The following is a 19,079-nucleotide window of genomic DNA, read 5'->3' on the forward strand; positions in this document are numbered from 1 at the left end:
AAGGAAAAAGATATTAAAAAAGGAAAGTAGAGGAAGAATACGAGAATAGGAATAGAGAGACATACCTAGACTAACCCTAGAAAAAAGGGAGAGAAGATGGAGCCACAGGGAACGGATGACAAACCCAGGTTCAACCAGATGACGGGCACGAAGGGACATTTTACTGGAATGCGATGAAGAGCTAGAAACGGATATCAAAAGAACAATTCAAAACTATTAAACTGTATATCAAAGAATTAGCATGTTAATACAAAAAAGATAGGTTGCAATAGGAACGTAATAGCGTTAAACAATCTGTGAAGTCGAAGCTCCAGAGAAATACATGGATTCTGTTTTGCATGAGTTAATAAAGCTCAGTAACTTGGTTGGGTCTTTGTATGTTGTAGTTCTGTTCTTGTAAGTAACTTAGAAAAGGCAAGGTTGAAAAAGTCAATATCGGGACCCCAACATTCATAGATTCGGTCTCATAATGAGGAATTCCTTACGTCTGGTAGCAGTACCTTTGGCATAGTCTTAAGAGAAAAATAAGGTAGATCCAGACCATCCAATGCATTCAATTGACTTAGCAGCAGTAAGAACTTTTAACAGATCAGTATATTCAAGGAAGTTCAGGTCTTTGTGAGTTTGTTGTTCCAGCCGGTTGTCATCCCAGTCTGTGGGTGCGCTAGATATTGAGCACGGTATCCTCTGGTAGATGTAGCAGTTTAGGAAGAAAGGATTTGAAAAAAGCGATGGAGTCAGAACCCTCCATACCATCCCGCAAGCCATAAATGCGAAGATTATTTCTTCTGTTTCAGTTTTCAAGGTCCTTGACTTGTTTTTTAAGTAAAGAAACCTGTCTTTGCAAAACAGTGACTATAGCAATGATGGGAACAAAAGGAGAGGCATTTTGTTTCTACTGTATTGAGGCACTCATCCATTTTAGACCAATTGTCTGTGGAAAAACTGCAATTTATTGCTTGTATCCTCTATAAAAGGGCGAAGAGCGCGTATCTCCTCCAACAATATATCCAAGGATACAGGAGAGGAAGGTTTTGGCGGGGACGGAAGGTCTTTCTTCAAGTTCTTTATGTTTGCTTTTACTGTTACCTGAGCGGCTGAGCTCGGAGGAGAAGAACTTTAGACAGGGATACCAAGGAGTGTTCCATTTTAGCAAATTCAGTAAAAATGTTAGAGTTTTTGACAAAAGATAGTGCAGAGCACGATGCAGGTGGCCCATAGGATAAGGAGTAATTACAATAGCTCTGAGAAAATGGGAGTATATAACGAGTCCTAAAAAAACAACTATCTTGTGTTGAAGAGCTCTATGTCTTTTACCTCATACACTAGTTCAACACGAGAAATCCGTCATATGCTAAACGAATATGATGTTGAGGTGACTTTTCCAATGGAAGGAAATGCACATGAAACAGGAGCAGCCATCCCTATTTCCTTTCATAAACTGTAAAGTTTCCAAGATGCTCCAAAAAAGCAAAATGGCAGCTCCCGAAGAGAACTCTCTGAAGTGGAAAGAACAACTTCTTCCAAGTGTTCTATATTAATATAAGGTCACCACCATTAAAGCTCTCAAAGTGTTCGAAACACAGCAAGTGCTTTATAATTTAGTGTGATATAAATATAAGCAAGCCTACCCAAGTCTGTGATGCAGCATTCTGTGGTTACGAGGTCTTGAGTAGCATATTCAAAATGGTGGCCACAATGATCTTCGTTCCGAGCTGGATCATAAAATACAACAACACATGTTTCAGAGCCACGTAGGAGACATTGGAGGACTCCTTTCTCATTAGGCCAGCATCCGCTGCCTAAAACGCCTCGTCTAAACTCCGGTGCTGACGGCTAAACGCAGTCCGTTCGCACCCTGCCAAGAAGCTTCACCCGTGCGCCACCATCCGTCAAGGGCTCAAAGCCATGCCCCTATCAGGACTACATAGCTGAATTCATCAGGACTACATTTCAACAACTGTGTCTAAGAAAATATACTTTTCTTACTCCAACACTGGATCTGACATGATTGAATTATTCCCTGTCATTGATGCTGGAATCCCACATTCACCTTCCAGTAACAGTAGAAGGACATAACAGAATTGAAGGCCTTAAAACTGTGTCTTGTTAGTAGCCCTGTCATCTGATGAAAAGGACTCAAAGTTTATCCAGTGAGTTGAGTGTGCTGTGACTTTTACCCCTCCCAGAACCATCTCATCTCCGATTTGTTCTGCACAACATGTTTACAGGGAGTTCTAGAGCTTTGCTCGTTCTTCATATAGATAAGTCTATAATTTGCTTCAGAAATAATTCTTTTCAGAACATTTTCTGTGGAAATATGATAGTTCATACCATAGTTCTTCAAAGTGTCATGGTGTGCCGTGCAGAGTTCTATGGCTGGGTTCCCAAAGGGAGGGTGCAAATGTCTCAGTGTGTACTTGTAAATAAAGATGGCCTGGAAGAGTGGCATGTTTATGTGGCTCATTTCCAGGCTTTCTTCGTTTACAAGCTGTGGTTGATGTACATAAAAAAGCATGGGAACTCTGACCCTGAGTGCCATGGGGGTTGGGGTCAGTGAGTATGTGTGTGGGGTCAAAGACGTAGCTTAAGAGAACAAAATATTCTGCCACTATTTTATTGGTTTTTCACCTTCATGTACCTGCATATAAAATAACGCACATTTTCTAAATAAATAAAAATATAAGTTAAACTGGTGGGAAATGCATTCTTTTGCTTGATAAAATCTCAATTGTTTTCCATTGATCACTGTAGATTTCTGTGCATTTGATTTGAATCCTGGTTGGTCTGGTAAGGATAAGAATGTATTTATATTGCTACGAGGCCCCAACCTGAGACAGAAAGCACTCTGAATATTTAAGTCATTATTTTAAAATAACATCATTTAGGGCGCTGAAAAATGGTTTAGGTTCAGATTTATATGTTAGTGGTGTGTAAACTCCGTCACAACAGTGAAAGAGTATACACACAGCCAACATAATGGTCCACTAACCTGATTTAATTGTGGGCGGACCATAGGTTTGGCTACGGCAGTGACTACTCCCTCACCGTCATAACCAAACATCTCTGACGACCTAACAGAGCAATTGATATCAGAGAAATGGCTACGTGTCTGCCCACCCAATCAGGATGGGTGGACATGTTGCCATTTTATACTGTCCTTCACCGCCAGGCAAACCCTGGTGGTGAGGGACAGTAAAAACCTTATAATGCTCCCCCAGCCATGGGAAATATCTTCGATGATGGGGGAGCATTAATTTTTTACTTTAAAAAAGAAAATTCTGTTTTGGGATTTTCTTTCTGAAAATAAAAAACATTACTGTTTGGTGCAAGGTTGTTTCATGCTGATGCAAGCCTGCACCAAACAGCAATGTACATTGACAGGAAACGCCATTATCACGGTTCCTGCCAATGCTTTAAAACTGACCTCCAGCTTGGCGGTCATGTATAAATTTGGAGAGTGGTCCCTTCACCAGGGGGACGGAGTCATTCACTCCGTCTGCCTCGTAGTACAACGGGCCATCAGCCATCATATAAATCGGCCCCTTAGTGTTTAAGATTAAATAAGTGCTTTCAAAATATATTTGCAAAATGATTTTGCTTTTAAGATGAAACAAGTGCTTTCAAAATATATATTTTTGTAATATGCACTCGGACTATACCAAGTGTAGACATTTTTATAAGTATCCTTTAAGAGGACATACTCCAGAACTCAGCTGATAACACCCTTATATAACCTCTTGAAAATAATAAATCTGTGTCCCCATGAAGTCTCAAGTGACTCCATCATTTAAAACCTACATTGCTCCCCAGCGTCCCTTATATCCTCACATGAGAGCCATATATTGTCTTTACACATTTTCCAGACCCGAAGACTGTAAGATCTGCAAGATATTTTCATCCAAAATTCTCATTGATTATAAGGGAAGGCTTCTGAGTTGAAAATCTAAAGCCACTGATATATCTCATCTGGGCATGAGTCCGTCCAGAGCGTTCCACCTGGCAGGACAAATAAAGAGCACGTACTCCATTTAGCCACTTTCAAATCAACCAAAAAATCTTATTCTGTTGATTAAGCCATTAGAGTCAGTACCAGATTTGGAATCTGTTTATTCACTGCTATAATCTAGCAGTGCACATGACCTAAATGAAAGCTACTGGTATGTTTTCGTGCCTTTCCCAGCAATCCAGAGACCAAAGCACAATACTCATATGATGATTGGTTTCAACCTGCATGTCATTGATGAGGTCTGAAGTTCTATTTTTGTGTCTCAATGAGAAATGTTTCCGCTTTCAACCATGACTAGGCCTAACGTATACTCAAGGGGCTTCAGGCTTCAAGCCTTGCAGGTGTGATTCAAGAAGGTGATGGTTTTATGTGGTGTGGTTGTGCCATGATGCCACAGCCTGTGATTCTTGTACCTTCTTGCACCGGAAGACCATCAATGATCAGGAAGGCACTTTTTTTTGGCTATTGCCTTTAGAGATACTTCCAAACAAACTTCCTCTCCCAAAGATGAGTAGTCTGCCAGGGAATATTTTCCTAAGATATTTTCCCAAAGTAAGCACACGCGGCTCGCATCAAGGTAAAGTACTCGTTTTCCTCGAGGAAGCAGTCGCCCTCTTGGGATCATTTAGAGTCATGAAGTCGTTCCCTAATGACGGATTCTTCTTCAATGAAGGACAAACTCCTTCCACATAAGAAGTTGATACAAAGGTCCTCCAGTTCATATGGTGACCCCACGCAGGTCAAAGCCTTCAAGCTAACAGTGGTGAACCTTTCAGGACAGCTCGTGACTCTTTGGGCTACTCCCAATAATAGGTCTGTTGCTGAAGGGTTGGTGAGTCGGTTGACTCCAAAGCCGATTTCACACCTCAATGGTCTCCAGCACCTAAGGCAAACAAGAAAACAAACAAGAGCAGTCATTCTCAACCTCAAAGTCCATACTCTCTTCTCCCACGGAACACACTCTGGCATTGGCCAAGGAGGCAATACAGTAAATCATCTATGGGGCAAAGCAGGAGATCATGAAACTTTTTAATGGTGAACCATAATGTTACCCTCTCCCCAGGGCCCAGGGTTCTGCCTGTCAGACCATGTGACACTGATGTGGATGTCAATATGGTGTATGTCTAATCCTGATCGTGAGGATTATGTCAGGGAATATGATGCACACCTTCATGTTGAATCACTATGAATAACAGATGAACATAAACAAAAACAAGACTAAAAATAACAGAGAGGATTGTGATTGATACAAAATGTTTTCTTCTTTTTGGAGTGATAACAAAATAATAATGAAATGCCCTGAAGAAGTTCATTATTGAATGAAACACGTTGGCTGAGGCTGTTTGATCTTATATGAAAAAAGAAACAAGATTTGGAAAGAAATAAAGAAGTTGGTTCTTTGCACCTGCCCTTCCTTTTTGCCCGACGTGGACTCTGAATTCCATATAGCTAATCTATTATGCTTCCATCTATCTTCTATCCTTCACATCCTATTGAGTAGGACGAGAAGTGATGCATAGACTGGATCACAGGCATGCAGGGTCTTATTATACCAAGCACACTCATGAGGATCAAGTGAGTGGTTAATATCATTTCTGAAGGTAAGTAAACCTTACTTCGAAGAACAAAGGCTCTCTACTCCCAGTGTCAGAGAGGATATTGCTACTTTCAGAGATTGAGTATGGATGGCAGGACTGCGGGTAGGACATTGTTGGTGTTAAGGTGTGCTTAATATTGCAAAGGGTGAATAGAAAAACTGGCAAGTACAGTTTTATTGTAAGGTCATGGAGAGTGAGATTGCATAAAATGTGGTGAGGAAAGGCGGCAGGATGCGAGCTATGGATTCTTTGTATGGGAAAAGAGTGGCAAGATATAAGGGGATTTTTTAATTTTTTATTTCAAATATTTTATTGAATTTTCAGAGATCAAAAGGAACACAAATACAGTGGTAAAAGAAATAAATACAAAGGAGGTGCAGTAATATACACCAGAACGCAGTGAATTTTAACATTTGAGCGAGGGAGACTAGCCCAATGTCAAGGGTAATTCGGTAACAGGACACCTGGATATGTATAGCTCCATATGTGTTGACTCCACTTGCATCCTCTTCCCCTGCAGGCCTCACATGAGCAACGGTAGAGGTTATGGCCAGGGGCGGCCATAAACTACATCAAATTGTAAATGGCTAGCTGAATAAAGGGAATGTTTCCAGACCCTTGGATCATAGTAATATCATAGACATATGAAGCGTCACTCTCGTTTGTCTTGCTGATGTGCTGATGTAACTCAGCTCCTCTGTGAAAAACATCCCCGTTAATCACAGATGTGAATCTATACGTTCATTGATCAAACATGTGTGGTGTATATAAAATGAGAACATTTAGAAATTATTTACGATTCCATAAAAAGGTTACTTATTTATTTTTGCTGGAATTTTATTTTGTCCATTCTATAAGGTAACTCACAATGCAACAGATAGCATTAGTAACTAGGAACATCCGCTTGGTAATTTGTAATGTGATTTATAGCATTTAAAACCTGTGTTAATTTGTGTTTTATTTTAGGCACACCCGAAAATGTTGCTGCCAAAGAAACTCTAGAAAAAGTATGGGCAACATTACAGCAAAATATTGACCACTATGGCGCTGTACTACTGAGGTAATCTGTGTTTATTGTCTGAAGAAGAGTAACGATATATATTGAGACTGTTGTGGAGATTAACTTTGTAGTGATGTTGAAATTGATGGTGGGATGTGTAGTAAATAGATGGTATAGCTGTTCCTAAGCCAAGTATCTGAGCTTCATGAATTTAATGGCAGGATATCACTTGAAACATGGTATGAAAGTCCTTTCTCAAGAAGCTTGCTTTGGAGTTCAACCATTTCTTTAGCTACTCTTCAGTTGACAACCTTCCTTTTATTGTGAGCATATGGAATTGGCGGTCTCTGTCTGTCATGTCTGAAATCAGTTAGCTGTGCCATGTTTTTATGCTTGACCTGGCGATGAAGCTTCTCATAGTCATGACAGAAGATGGGTTTTCATCTGTTTGATTATAAAATTGATCTTTGGGTAATGCTGACCGTCTTACATGGCTCACTGAGGTAGAGTCCAACAATTGTGTTTCCATAGATGTTTAGCTGCTTGCATTTAATTTGTCAGAAGCTATCTATGGACTAATGGCATATTATAAATTTTGTTGTCGCTGAAGGGAACTGTCCAAAGGGACGTAATAGGCTTGGACATAATGAGAAACACTAGGGAAGTGACGATGATTGGATTGATCAATTAACTATTAAGAAATTGTATAAGACCAGTCCAATCTCAGAGTCATAAGCAGCCTGCATATGGTTCAGTCAAAATGCTGCCTCTCATCAATGATGAAGACACTGTACCCAAAAACCCGAAAAGCTGTACCAATGCCCAGATATGTGATACCTGGAACCTCAGACCTGATCAAGACTCTAATTAGTCCATAGAGCAGTGGTTCCCAAACTTTTTCAACCCATGGCTCCCTTGGCTTATTGATCCTTGGCCGTGACTCCCTATTATGTGGCATTCTTTTGCGGGTGGAGTGGACGGATGTAGAATGGGATGGAATGCCTAGTTCGGTTGGGACATTTATCACACACAATAAATGTCAATTCTTTTATATTTATAAGAAGGAAAAATTACTTAATTTACCTTAGGAAGATGTACTTTATAACTTCAGGAAGCCAAATATTGCAGTTTGTTCTCAGAGTAAATGTTTGTGGTTACTTTATAGCTAAAACTGTGCTGTGGGCTGTCTGACCATCTATGACAGAAATACAGCTTTATTGTAAGTTTATCTTTGTAGTTAAAGTGCAAAGTCAGGACACAGTTTTGCAAGGCTATATCTATCTTGGTTCTGCAGATGGAACTCTGTTGGGCGGCATTGGTGGAACTGCGCTGCTCGCTTACCATCCATATTGGGGGTCGCTTGTGCTTTCTTCCTACTCAGTTTCGTTTTATCTCAGGGTGTGTGCCCTTGATGAGCAGATGTGTTTTGCAGTGCTGCAGAGTTTGTAGAAGCAACTGACACCGGCACTGTCAGAAATGCCAATATAAAGGTTGAAAGTGCCACATTGGTATGAGGGACAGACTGAGGTTTATTGCAGCTTGTCATTGAACAAAGTTTCATAGGTGGATGTGAATCGCTCTCTGGCCCCTCTTCACAGGAAAACTGTTGGAGTGGGTGGTGAGAAGGTACGCTGGCCCTGATGAGCTCACAGCTGGTTGTCAGGGAAATGCAGGTGCAGCAGAAGGTGCAGTGGAATAAGGGAATATAGGGCGCCTCAGAGCAGATCTTGTTCTAGCTAAGCAGAGGTCACTATCCCCCAGCCTCTCTGTTGATTTCCTTTACTGTCACTCAGAACCACCAGACCAAGAGAGATCCGGTGGCGAAAACGGCGCGGCAAGAAACCATCGATAACTATGCCACGACCCGTGCGCAGAAGGAGATGATCCCGGCGGCGCCTGGCACGCGCACGTACACCGCCATGCTTCTGGAGGCGATCCAAGCCTCTAGGACGGATATACAGGACTCTAGAGCAGCATTAGAGGTCAAAATAGGCGAGGTGGGCTCAGAAGTCCTCTTGCTGCACCAAGACTTTCGGAATCTGAAGGAGAGGGTGACGACGGCGGAGGCCCGAATCGGCGAAGCAGAGGATTCCCTCACCACCCTCCGGAAGGACATGGCGGAACTACAAGCATCACACATACAACTGTTGTGGAGGGTGGATGATGCAGAAAATAGGGCAAGACGCAACAACCTGCGCTTTGTGGGCTTTAGAGAGGGCATCGAGGGGACGAATGTAGCGGCCTTCTTACATTCCTGGCTAACGTCAACTTTCCCACAGGCCCAATTTTCGAACTGTTTCGTCATCGAAAGGGCGCACAGGGCCTTAGTGGTGAAACCGCCAGAAGGAGCGCGACCGCGACCGATCATTGCACGCTTTCTTAATTTTGCGGACAGAGACTCATCCTAAGAGAAGCCAGAAAAAAGGGTGAACTTCGATTGGACAACGCGAATATCATGATCTTCCCGGATTACAGCCAGGATGTACAGAAACAACGACGCTCCTATGACTCAGTGAAAGCAAAATTGCGAGATCTACACATATCATACATGCTGCTCTTCCCGGCGAAATTGAAAGTACTTTTCAAAGGCAAGTCACACTTTTTTAATCGACCGGAGGAGGCCTGGCAATGGTTAGAGGAACACCCACTGCTGCGGGAGGCCGAGGAGGAAGGCCGCAGAATACGATCCGAAATGGCGGCCGCCAATTTCCGGAGGAGCCCGCCCAAGGCTCAAAGGTTCCAGAATCCGCGGACCAGAAGACATTCGCATACGACTCCATACCCCGATCACTCCGCGTCGGGTCGAGGGGGACAGAACCCAACGACGCCAGCCGAGGAAGATTTGATACCGGGATCCAGGTTCAGCTGCCTGGTGAATCACACAGGCGCAGAGGCGGAGGACGAGAGAAGTGGCCGTATGTCAGATGGGGAAGAGCTGACGGAACGATCCCTACATCCTCTAGTCACAGCAATCAGAGAGCTGGAGCAAGGAGCGACTGGCACATTGGACGATCAGGACATTGAAACACAGGATTCCCACTCCTGAAGAAGAATAGAACTGATATCCGAAAAAGCAGCTCATCGTTATGGGGGCACGCAAGTTACAAGCACTTTCCTTCCGGTTTTGACACGTCCCACTGTTGTTGGTTTATTGGTTCTTCTGTCGGCCCACACAGCACAGGGAGACCTGTCCTATTGTTAGCTTGGTAATCGAGACACGGAAGGCCTTGTGGGCAGTTCAGATAGAGCCTTGGGGATAGCTTAGTTAGGGTTTCTACTGGGAGGGCGACAGACCTTTACCACCTGAAAGTCCTGTAAGTTACCTGTTACACGGATGGGATGGACGGGAGGAAAAGGTGGGGAGGGGGTGGGGTGGGGTTGAGGGTTTTCGCAAAGTTTTGTTCGGGGGAAATTGGTTGGGGGGAGGGGGAAGGGCTTCTTATAATTCAAAACGAAGCACAACGGCAAGGTTTTGGTTTTAGCGGGAGTAGATACCCGGCATGGAATAAAGTTGTTCAATCAGCTAGGGTTATCTAACTTCATTTTTAATGTTGATCTCACTGAGTAGCAGTGTTGATACAATAGGGGGTAGATGCACAAGAGTGCTATAGGGATACACACCTTTAGGTTGATTAGGATTTAATTTGATATATCTTGTTTTCCATCTTCTTGTTTTTTGTTTTCTGGTGGGAAGGAGCCGATGATGAGAAAAGGAACACACTGATGAGAACCGGTCAGTAGTTCCCAGGTGGTTGCTCCCGTGAGGTTCCTACCCACCACCCACACATTTTTCTTTTTTCTTTGATCATTTCTGATTAGTTCTCTTATGTGACCTGATGTATGTACTTATTGCACGGGGTTGCATGAGGTCTTGACTGATGTAGACACTGTAGATGTGGATGCAGACACACAGAGAAGTGGCGAGGATGTTTTAATGATAGGCACACCTTGTTGTAACTTTTTCAAGTGAGTGTAAGGTTATGTGTAACCACACCAACGAGTCAACAAAGAATGTTGTAGAAAGAATAGCCTATGGAGTGAAGAACCAGGTTGGTGTGATTATAATAGGGGGTAGGGGGAGACAATCGGTTGAATACAGTCATGTGCCTTGGTGCTCCACACTACACTCCTCCACCAGAGACCGTCCACACTGCTCTAGTTGTGCCTCTGAATGGCGAGTGACGTAGCCGCACAACCTACAGACGACAGGGGAGTTAGTGTCCTAACCTGGAATGTGAACGGGCTTCGTAATAAGATTAAAAGAGGTCTGGTGAACTCTTACCTTAAACGACTGGACCCAGATATAACTTTCCTACAGGAAACTCATCTTAAGGGAACTAATTGTCCCTTCATTGCCAGGGGGCGCCACAAAGTTCTGGCACATGCGGGCTACACTACTGATTCGAGAGGGGTAGCAGTCATTATAAAGAACACCTCCTCCTTCTGTATTACACGCACCTGGATAGACCCTCTGGGAACTTGTGTGGGGTCCAGGGGACATGGAACAGACGCACATACACGGTCATCTCAGTATATGCACCGCCCAAATTGCAGGCGAACACGCTCAAGACACTGGCCAACATACTCCTAGATACGGCTGACACCATTCAAATAGTAGGTGAAGACTTCAATGACGTAATGGAAATGGGGCGGGACCGGTCAGGGACGCCGTCCAGGGGGGGAACCGGACCCCCCCCTATCCCAGCTGATTGCTAATATAGGACTCACGGATGTCTGGAGATGGTTACACCCTGGCCAGACGGTCTATTCATTTTATTCGGCCGCACATAAGGTATTCTCGAGATTTGACTACATATTCATGTCCAAACAGCACTTGACAGTGGAAGCTACTGCGGAATATAAGGCGAGGGGAATCTCCGACCACTCACCACTGTTAGTGAGAATGGGACGGACTCGGGGTAATGTGGGGGCCTCCTGGCGCCTTGCAGCTTGGGATCTTCAAAACGCAAACATACTGAGAGGCTTGAGAGCAGATGTGCAGGTCTATATCGCTGAAAATGAAGGATCAGTTGAATCAGGGGTGACCCTTTGGGAAGCCTTGAAGCCAGTAATGCGGGACAGGATACAGAATAGACTGGGGGAGGAAAGGAGAAAACTCCAATCTGAAGTAGTTGGAGTGGAACGGACTATCCTGGACCTAGAGAGAGAATACCTGAGTTCGAGAAATGTTGGGACTCTTAGGAGACTGGTTGACAATCAGAAACACTATAGAGAACTAGTGACGGATGAGGCTAGGACTCAAGCCCTGGGCACCCTCCATCGCCTCTATGACGTGGGGATAAGTCGGGCAAACTACTGGCGTGGCTCAGTAAAAAGGAACGGGCAGCTAGATGGGTAGACCACATTAGAGATGTGGAAGGGATGCTTGTTAGTGCTGACGCACAAATTGCTGAGACATTCGCTACACATTATGAACTCTTCTACACAGCCAGAGACCTGGGGACTTGCGAGGAAGCTCTACACTATATGGAGCAGACTGACCTTCCCTCGTTGGCCCCTGAGGCCCTTACGGCACTAGAGGCTGACATCACAGTGGAAGACGTCTCTGTAGCCATTGCTCGCCTGAGACCTGGTAAAACACTGGGACCAAACGGTTTCCCGGCTGAATTTTTCAAGCGTACGCCGGACCTTCTGGCTTCTCATCTGAATGGCCTCTTCATGGGGGCCTATCAGGAGGGGAGGCTCCCTCCAGACCTCTCCATGGCGACAATCATTCCAATACATAAAGAGGGCAAACCACGAGAGGACTGTGCGTCCTACCGCCCCATTTCCCTCCTGAACACAGAGGTGAAACTCCTGGCGACTATCTTGGCGCTCCGATTGAAATCGGTGATCCCAGACCTCATACACTTGGATCAAACAGGTTTTTTGCCAGACAGAGCCACCAAGCTGAACCTTAGACGTACTCACAATTGGTTACAGGAAGTGCGGGAAAGAGAGCTACCACACTGGTTTCTCGCCCTTGACGCTGAGAAAGCCTTCGACGCGGTTCACTGGCCGTTTTTGGAGGGTGTCTTGCAAAGATTCGGCTTCGGCCCTAAGTTTCAGAAGTGGGTCCGGCTCCTTTACACTACGCCGCGAGCTAGAGTGAGGGTGAATGGGAGGCTGTCACGTGAATTCCAGATCCAGAGAGGGCCCCGCCAAGGATGCCCTCTGTCCCCCCTCCTCTTCACACTTACTATCGAGATATTAGCAGCTAGGATCCGACAAAATGTAGCAATCACTGGTTTTCAAAGAGCTGATACAGACCCCACACAAGAGAAAACATCCCTCTACGCGGATGATATACTCTTATATATTACCAACCCGGATACTACTATCCCGGAGCTATTCCGAGAAATGGAGCGCTATGGTAGACACTCCGGATACAAAATAAACTGCAATAAATCGATCCTGTACGACCCAGGGGGCCGAGAACGCTGGGTGACAAATCCAGGGCAACTAATTACAACGACGGAGGGCTTTCAGTATCTCGGGATATACATCACCCTTGATAGGAAACTATCGCTCCAAAAAAACTTGGAGAGGATCATACTGAACTCCATTGCAGATATGGACCGCTGGAGACAGCTTCCACTTACATTCCTAGGGCGAGCAGCTATGTACAAGATGATTATTCTCCCCAAATATTTGTACGCCCTACAGAACGAATACTATCCGCTCCCAGCAATGATACTGCCCAGAATCCACTCTGATCTGGGGGCTTTTCTCTGGTTAGGTAAGCAACCTAGAGTAGCATTGACTACTCTCCAGAGACACCAATACAGTGGAGGGATCTCGCTTCCTAATTTAGAAGCCTACTACTGGGCGGAACACATGACACCGATTAATGATTGGCTGCATACTCAGGCAGACCATCCCACTTATGCCCTAGAACGACACAAACTGTCCTCGCACAATTTACTGTACTATCTGTATGGGGGTCCTGGACGGGAACCACTCCTCCCTGCGACTGTTATTACATTGCTTGCATGGAACAAGGCTACAAAGCGCACGGGTTGGGAGAAGAAACCCACCCGGCAGACACCGCTATGGCACTGCAGGTGGCTGATGGAACTACATAAACTTAAGGGCTTCCAAAGATGGGATGACATTGGTATCTCCAACATAGGGGATATGATCGCCAAGCAAGGGGGATCTGAAATCCTTTCTGGCCCTAAAGTCGGAGTTTGGGCTTCACCACTCACAGCTCTTCAAATACACGCAGCTGCGCCATACTTGGCGGGCACAAAACATCCGATTAACTGAACTCCCAGAGTATGCACCATTAGAGGGTCGGCTCCTACAGGAACAAATCCAGGAGAAGGCAGTCTCACTCACCTATAAAACCCTAACCAACAACATGCTAGGGGACCTGGCGAAACTCAGACAGACATGGGAAGAGGTGGTGGGGGACTTGGATGACCTAGACTGGGACATAGTACTGATGCATCCCCGGGAGGTGGCGATTAAGTCTAGGCTACGCCTCATCCAATTTAATGTACTACACAGAACCTATTACGATAGGGTGAGACTCCATAGAATGGGGAAAATAGATGACACTAAATGCCTCCGATGTCGCCGAGATGACGGAGACTTTTATCACATTATGTGGACATGCGACTTGATACAAACTTATTGGACCCACATCTTCACGGAACTGAGAGAGGTATTGGGGGTCCCACTCAACCAGGAGCCCAAGCTGGCTCTGTTGGGAATGACTAATGACGTGGACCTACCACGCCCTCTCCTAACCTTCCTGGTACTGGCTCTGGTGGTAGCAAAAAGAGACATAGCGAAGCACTGGGGGTCACCGGCACCGCTGGAAATGGAGGAATGGAGAAGAGGGTTGGATCTTTACATGGCAGCTGAGAGAGTGACTTATAAAGCTAGGGGGTGCCCGAAGAAATTCCGTAGGGTCTGGACCAGGTGGCGCCATTATCATGGTTTGGATGGGGGGCTGTGAGGGAGGTGAGTTAAGTATTAGGCTACAAGACTATGTGAGCACCTCCAGGAAGGTTTTGGGGGGGACACTAAGAGATGACGGCACGTCGAACTTATGGACATTGAACAAGTATGATATGAAATGTAACAGCGATGTACGATTGTGGAAGGGTGGGCGTGGGAGTAGGGGGGTGAGTACTGCTAATCACATGACTGTACTGTTGAGTTATGATAAAATGCAAATAAAAATAAATAAAAGAATTTCTGCCCTCGAGGACCAAATTAACCTGGCTATGGGCGAATCCAAGGAGGCAGCTAAGAAGAAGAATTTCTTCGAAAACAAGCTGGAGGAGCTTGAAAATCACTCTCGAAGATCCAACCTCAGGATCGTGGGGGTTCCAGAAGGGATAGAAGGCTCCAGCACGCTTCAGTGGGTTAACTCTTTTATTCAGCAAACAGTACTACCGGAATTTGAGGGGGATTTGACAATTATGAGAGCTCATCGGGTCCCGGCACAGCGTTTTGCGAATTCAACATTTCCAAGAACTATTCTACTGAACTTTGCCGACTTCCGGATCAAAGAAAGGATTCTTTCTAGAGCTTATCAACAAAAGCAGTTCTCGGTGTCTGAAACAATAAAATGCCGGATATTCTCAGACATGACAGCTGCTGCGGCTAGAAGAAGAAAGGAATTTGTCAAAATCCTGCATCTATTTAAAGCAAACGGGGCTCAAGCCTCGATTGCGCAGCAATCTAAGCTCAAGGTCTTGATGAAGGGAAAGTTTTATATGTTAACCGACTTAGAAGAGGCGCAATCTCTTCTCAAGGAGATTTCTACAGGGGCCAGTGTCTGAAATGTTTTGTCTCTCTTTTTCTCCTTTCGGAGGATAAAAGCAAATTGTGTTTGTCCAGTGCTAGTCGAAAAAAATATTATTCACAATGCTAGGGGTAGGTCCAGGTCAACGGCGTCACTCAGGGTGTAGTAAGAAGACACCCACAACAGAAGAAGAGGGGAGGAATGTGGGCAGCGTGGAAGGGAAGGGGATTCCCACGTTCCAGGGCAGGGTGGGGAGGGGTAAATGCAGTAAAAAGGAACATGAGTAATAGGTACAGTATTTATTCAATTCTAAATGGAAGGTACTCAGTAAAGAAAAGATATTTTCTAGATGAAATCTAATACATGCAATATTCTGTCAATTAATGCTAATGGAATGCTAAACAAACAGAAGTATGGGGGCTCTATTGAAATGGTTAATATCTTCTAACCCACATGTGGTCTATTTTCAGGAGACACATCTTAAGTCCAATGCTCCTAAGTTGTTTATACCAAGATACTTCTCACATGCTTTTTTTTCATCAGCAGGGATTGCCCCGAGAGGAGTTGCTATCTACTTCTCGAGAAATTTGGCCTGGGAGTTTTTGCAGGTCCAAAGAGATTCCAAGGGGAGGTGGTTATGGGTAGTAGCAAAACTACAAGGGAAAGTGGTGAATATTGTGAACTATTATGGCCCCATCCTTGATGATATTTCTAGCTTGATAAAAATTAATGAAGTGTTAAGGGGGGTTCTAGGGCAGATTGTTTTAGGAGGGGACTTTAATTATATTCAAGACCTGAAAAAGGATACTTCTAATAAAAACAAGAAGCAATTAAAACCTAAAGCAAAAAGTTTTCTAGAAACCCTCATACTTGAATATCAATTAATAGACCCTTGGCGCTGCAGAAATCCAGATAAAGAATATTTTACATGTTATTCCTATCGGTTTCGGACAGCATCCAGAATTGATTTCTTTTTGATATCTAGATCTCTCCAGATCTCAAAAACCCAGAATGAATGCAATCCGTTTTCCGATCATGGCAAAATTGAACTCGAGTTGGTATTCGGAGTAGTGGATGGGGAGCGCTCCAGGTGGCAGTTGGATCGTACCTTGCTCCAAAACCAGAACTTGGTTACAGGTTTTAAAGAGTGGATAGTGGAATATTTTGAAAGGAATGATAATACAGCTGAACCTTTTTCAGTATGGGGCGGATTTAAAGCAGCTGCCCGGGGACAGATTATCGATTATACTAGCGCACAGGCGAACGCAAGAAAGCTAAAAATATGTAAGCTACAATCTGCTGTAGATAAAGAATATGCCCTGCAGTCCCAACAGCTCCCGAACCAACTGGAGCAGGCCAAAGCACTTTGAAGGGATTTTTTTATTCTGGAGGAGATAAATTGTTCTACAGCCTACCAGCAAAAGGTCTACGAGGATAGCCAGTTGATAGGGAAGCTGATGGCTAATTCTGTGAGAAAGAGGCAGGAGTCTTCTAAAATAGTTAAAATCCGAGACCCCCAGAGTGGACAGGAAGAAATAAGATCTCAAGGATCTTTTTGGATCATTTCGAGAATATTTACTCTACGGAATACCAGGTGGAGGAAGAAATGATTCAGGAATATTTAGCAAATATAGAGATCCCCAGAATTCCAGAAAACCGGTCCAATCAAATCGGGCTCGAAATAAGTATTGTTGAAATTTTAGACTCCATAAAAGCAACATCCGGAGCTAAGGCAGGTGGCCAGGATGGGTATCCAATTGAATTCTATAAGGTATTTTCTAAAGAACTGGCAATACCTTTGAAAAAAGTATTTAATTACATTAGATTAGGTAGCCAAGTACCTGCGGATTTTAAAGAATCAACAATTGTATGTTTTGTTAAAAAAGATAAAAACCCAGATGATGTGAATTCATATAGGCCAATTAGCTTATTAACTTCAGATTATAAAATTGCCATGAAAATAGGGGCGGAGAGATTTGTACTCGCCGCCCAGGAAGTAATACACCAAGACCAGACCGGTTTCATTGCGGGACGATCTATGGCGGCCAATACTGAATTTTTAATTCAGGCGTTAGACTATTTTAACATCAATTCAACCCCAGCCTGCATTCTAATGGTCGACGCGGAAAAGGCTTTCGACCTGGTCAACTGGGCAGCATTGTTCTACTCTCTCGGCAAATTTGGATTCCCGGCCCAAATTATTGAAATGCTACAAAATATTTACCAGGGAGCCTCGGCTCAGATACTAATCAATGCTAAACAGGCCGGGAAGATAAAAGTAAATTGGGGGACTAGACAGGGCTGCCCGTTGTACCCCTTGCTTTTCACCTTTTTTATTGAACCTTTAGTGGTAAGGATCAGGGATAATGCGGCTATTCAGCCCCCTATCACCGGCATGTCAAAGCTAAAGCTGTTTGCCAACGACATTATCCTATATTTAATACCCAATAAGGAGAATGTTACAAACCTAATGAGGGAGCTCAAAGACTATGAAAAGATAGGGGGTTATAGAATCAATGCTAGAACAAGCATTTACAATGCAATAGGTCTCGGGTTAGTTAAGTTTGAGCTATTGGCATTGCTAAATATTGCAACACCAACTGCAACAAAAGTCTATAAATTGTACGCCAAAAAAATGTGTGTAGCAACGGTGGCATGCTGCGCTTTAGATTAATATGTTTAAAAGTAAAGTGTGCCATACTGCTATTGCTACAATAGTTAATTGTGAATGCGTTAACAATTGATGTGTGCACTGATGGCTGGTGGTGTGTGTGTGTCTGTAGAAATTGTGCACTGATGGCGGGTGGTGTGTGTGCCTGGTGGAAGTGTTCACTGCAAGCTGGTGGTGTGTGTGCCGGGTGGAAGCGTGCACTGATGGCTGGTGGTGTGTGTGCCTGGTGAAAGCGTGCAGTGACGGCTGGTGGTGTGTGTCTGATGAATGCGTGCACTGACAGCTGGTGGTGTGTGTGTGCTTGGTGAAAGCGTGCACTGATGGCTGGTGGTGTTTGTGCCCGGTGAAAGCGTGCATTGGTGACTGATGGTGTCTGTGTTTGGTGAAAGTGTGCACTGATGGTGTGGTGTTGTGTGTGGTTGTGTGTGTGGTTGTGGTTGTGTGTGGGTTGTGTGTGTGTTGTGTGTGTTTGTGTGTGTGTGGTTGTGTGTGTTGTGTTTGTGGTTGTGTGTCATGTTTGTGGTTATGTGTGTGGTGGTGTGTGTGTGAGTGGTTGTGTGTACGGTTGTGTGTGTGAGTATGTGGTTGTGTGGCACCTCTCTGCCCTCAGATGGGTCCTGCAGCTCCCGCCAGTCTCTTCACCAGAGGGCAGTGGTCCTTTCAGCCCCCCACCCCCCCACACACACACGCACACCCATGTGCGTGCACTCGTGAGGTGCTAGTGCACAGGTAATGGGTGTGTTCCTGTCCACCCCGCACCTCCCTGCCAGTCTATGACATGGGGCCAGCGGTCCTCTCAGCCTCCCACCACACACACACACACACCCACACCCAAGTGCGTGCGTGCGTGTGCATTGGCCCGTGAGGTGCTAGTGCACAGGTAATGGGTGTGTTCCTGTCCACCCCGCACCTCCCTGCCAGTCTATGACATGGGGCCAGCGGTCCTCTCAGCCTCCCACCACACACACACACACACCCAAGTGCGTGCGTGTGCATTGGCCCGTGAGGTGCTAGTGCACAGGTAATGGGTGTGTTTTTGT

The 19,079-nt window shown here is 44.8% G+C and overlaps 1 protein-coding gene across 2 annotated transcripts in view; it reads left to right on the forward strand.

Moving 5' to 3' along the window:
- Window positions 1-19,079, forward strand: part of ADGB (androglobin) — a 1,448,570-nt gene that overhangs the window by 976,322 nt on the left and 453,169 nt on the right. For both annotated transcript variants that reach the window (XM_078649209.1, XM_078649210.1), the window contains exon 23: window positions 6,574-6,667. In XM_078649209.1, the coding sequence (XP_078505335.1) occupies window positions 6,574-6,667 (94 nt within the window). The remainder of the gene's footprint in view (window positions 1-6,573; window positions 6,668-19,079) is intronic.

This window comes from Lissotriton helveticus, chromosome 6 (genome assembly GCF_964261635.1).
Source record: "Lissotriton helveticus chromosome 6, aLisHel1.1, whole genome shotgun sequence".
NCBI lineage: Eukaryota > Metazoa > Chordata > Amphibia > Caudata > Salamandridae > Lissotriton > Lissotriton helveticus.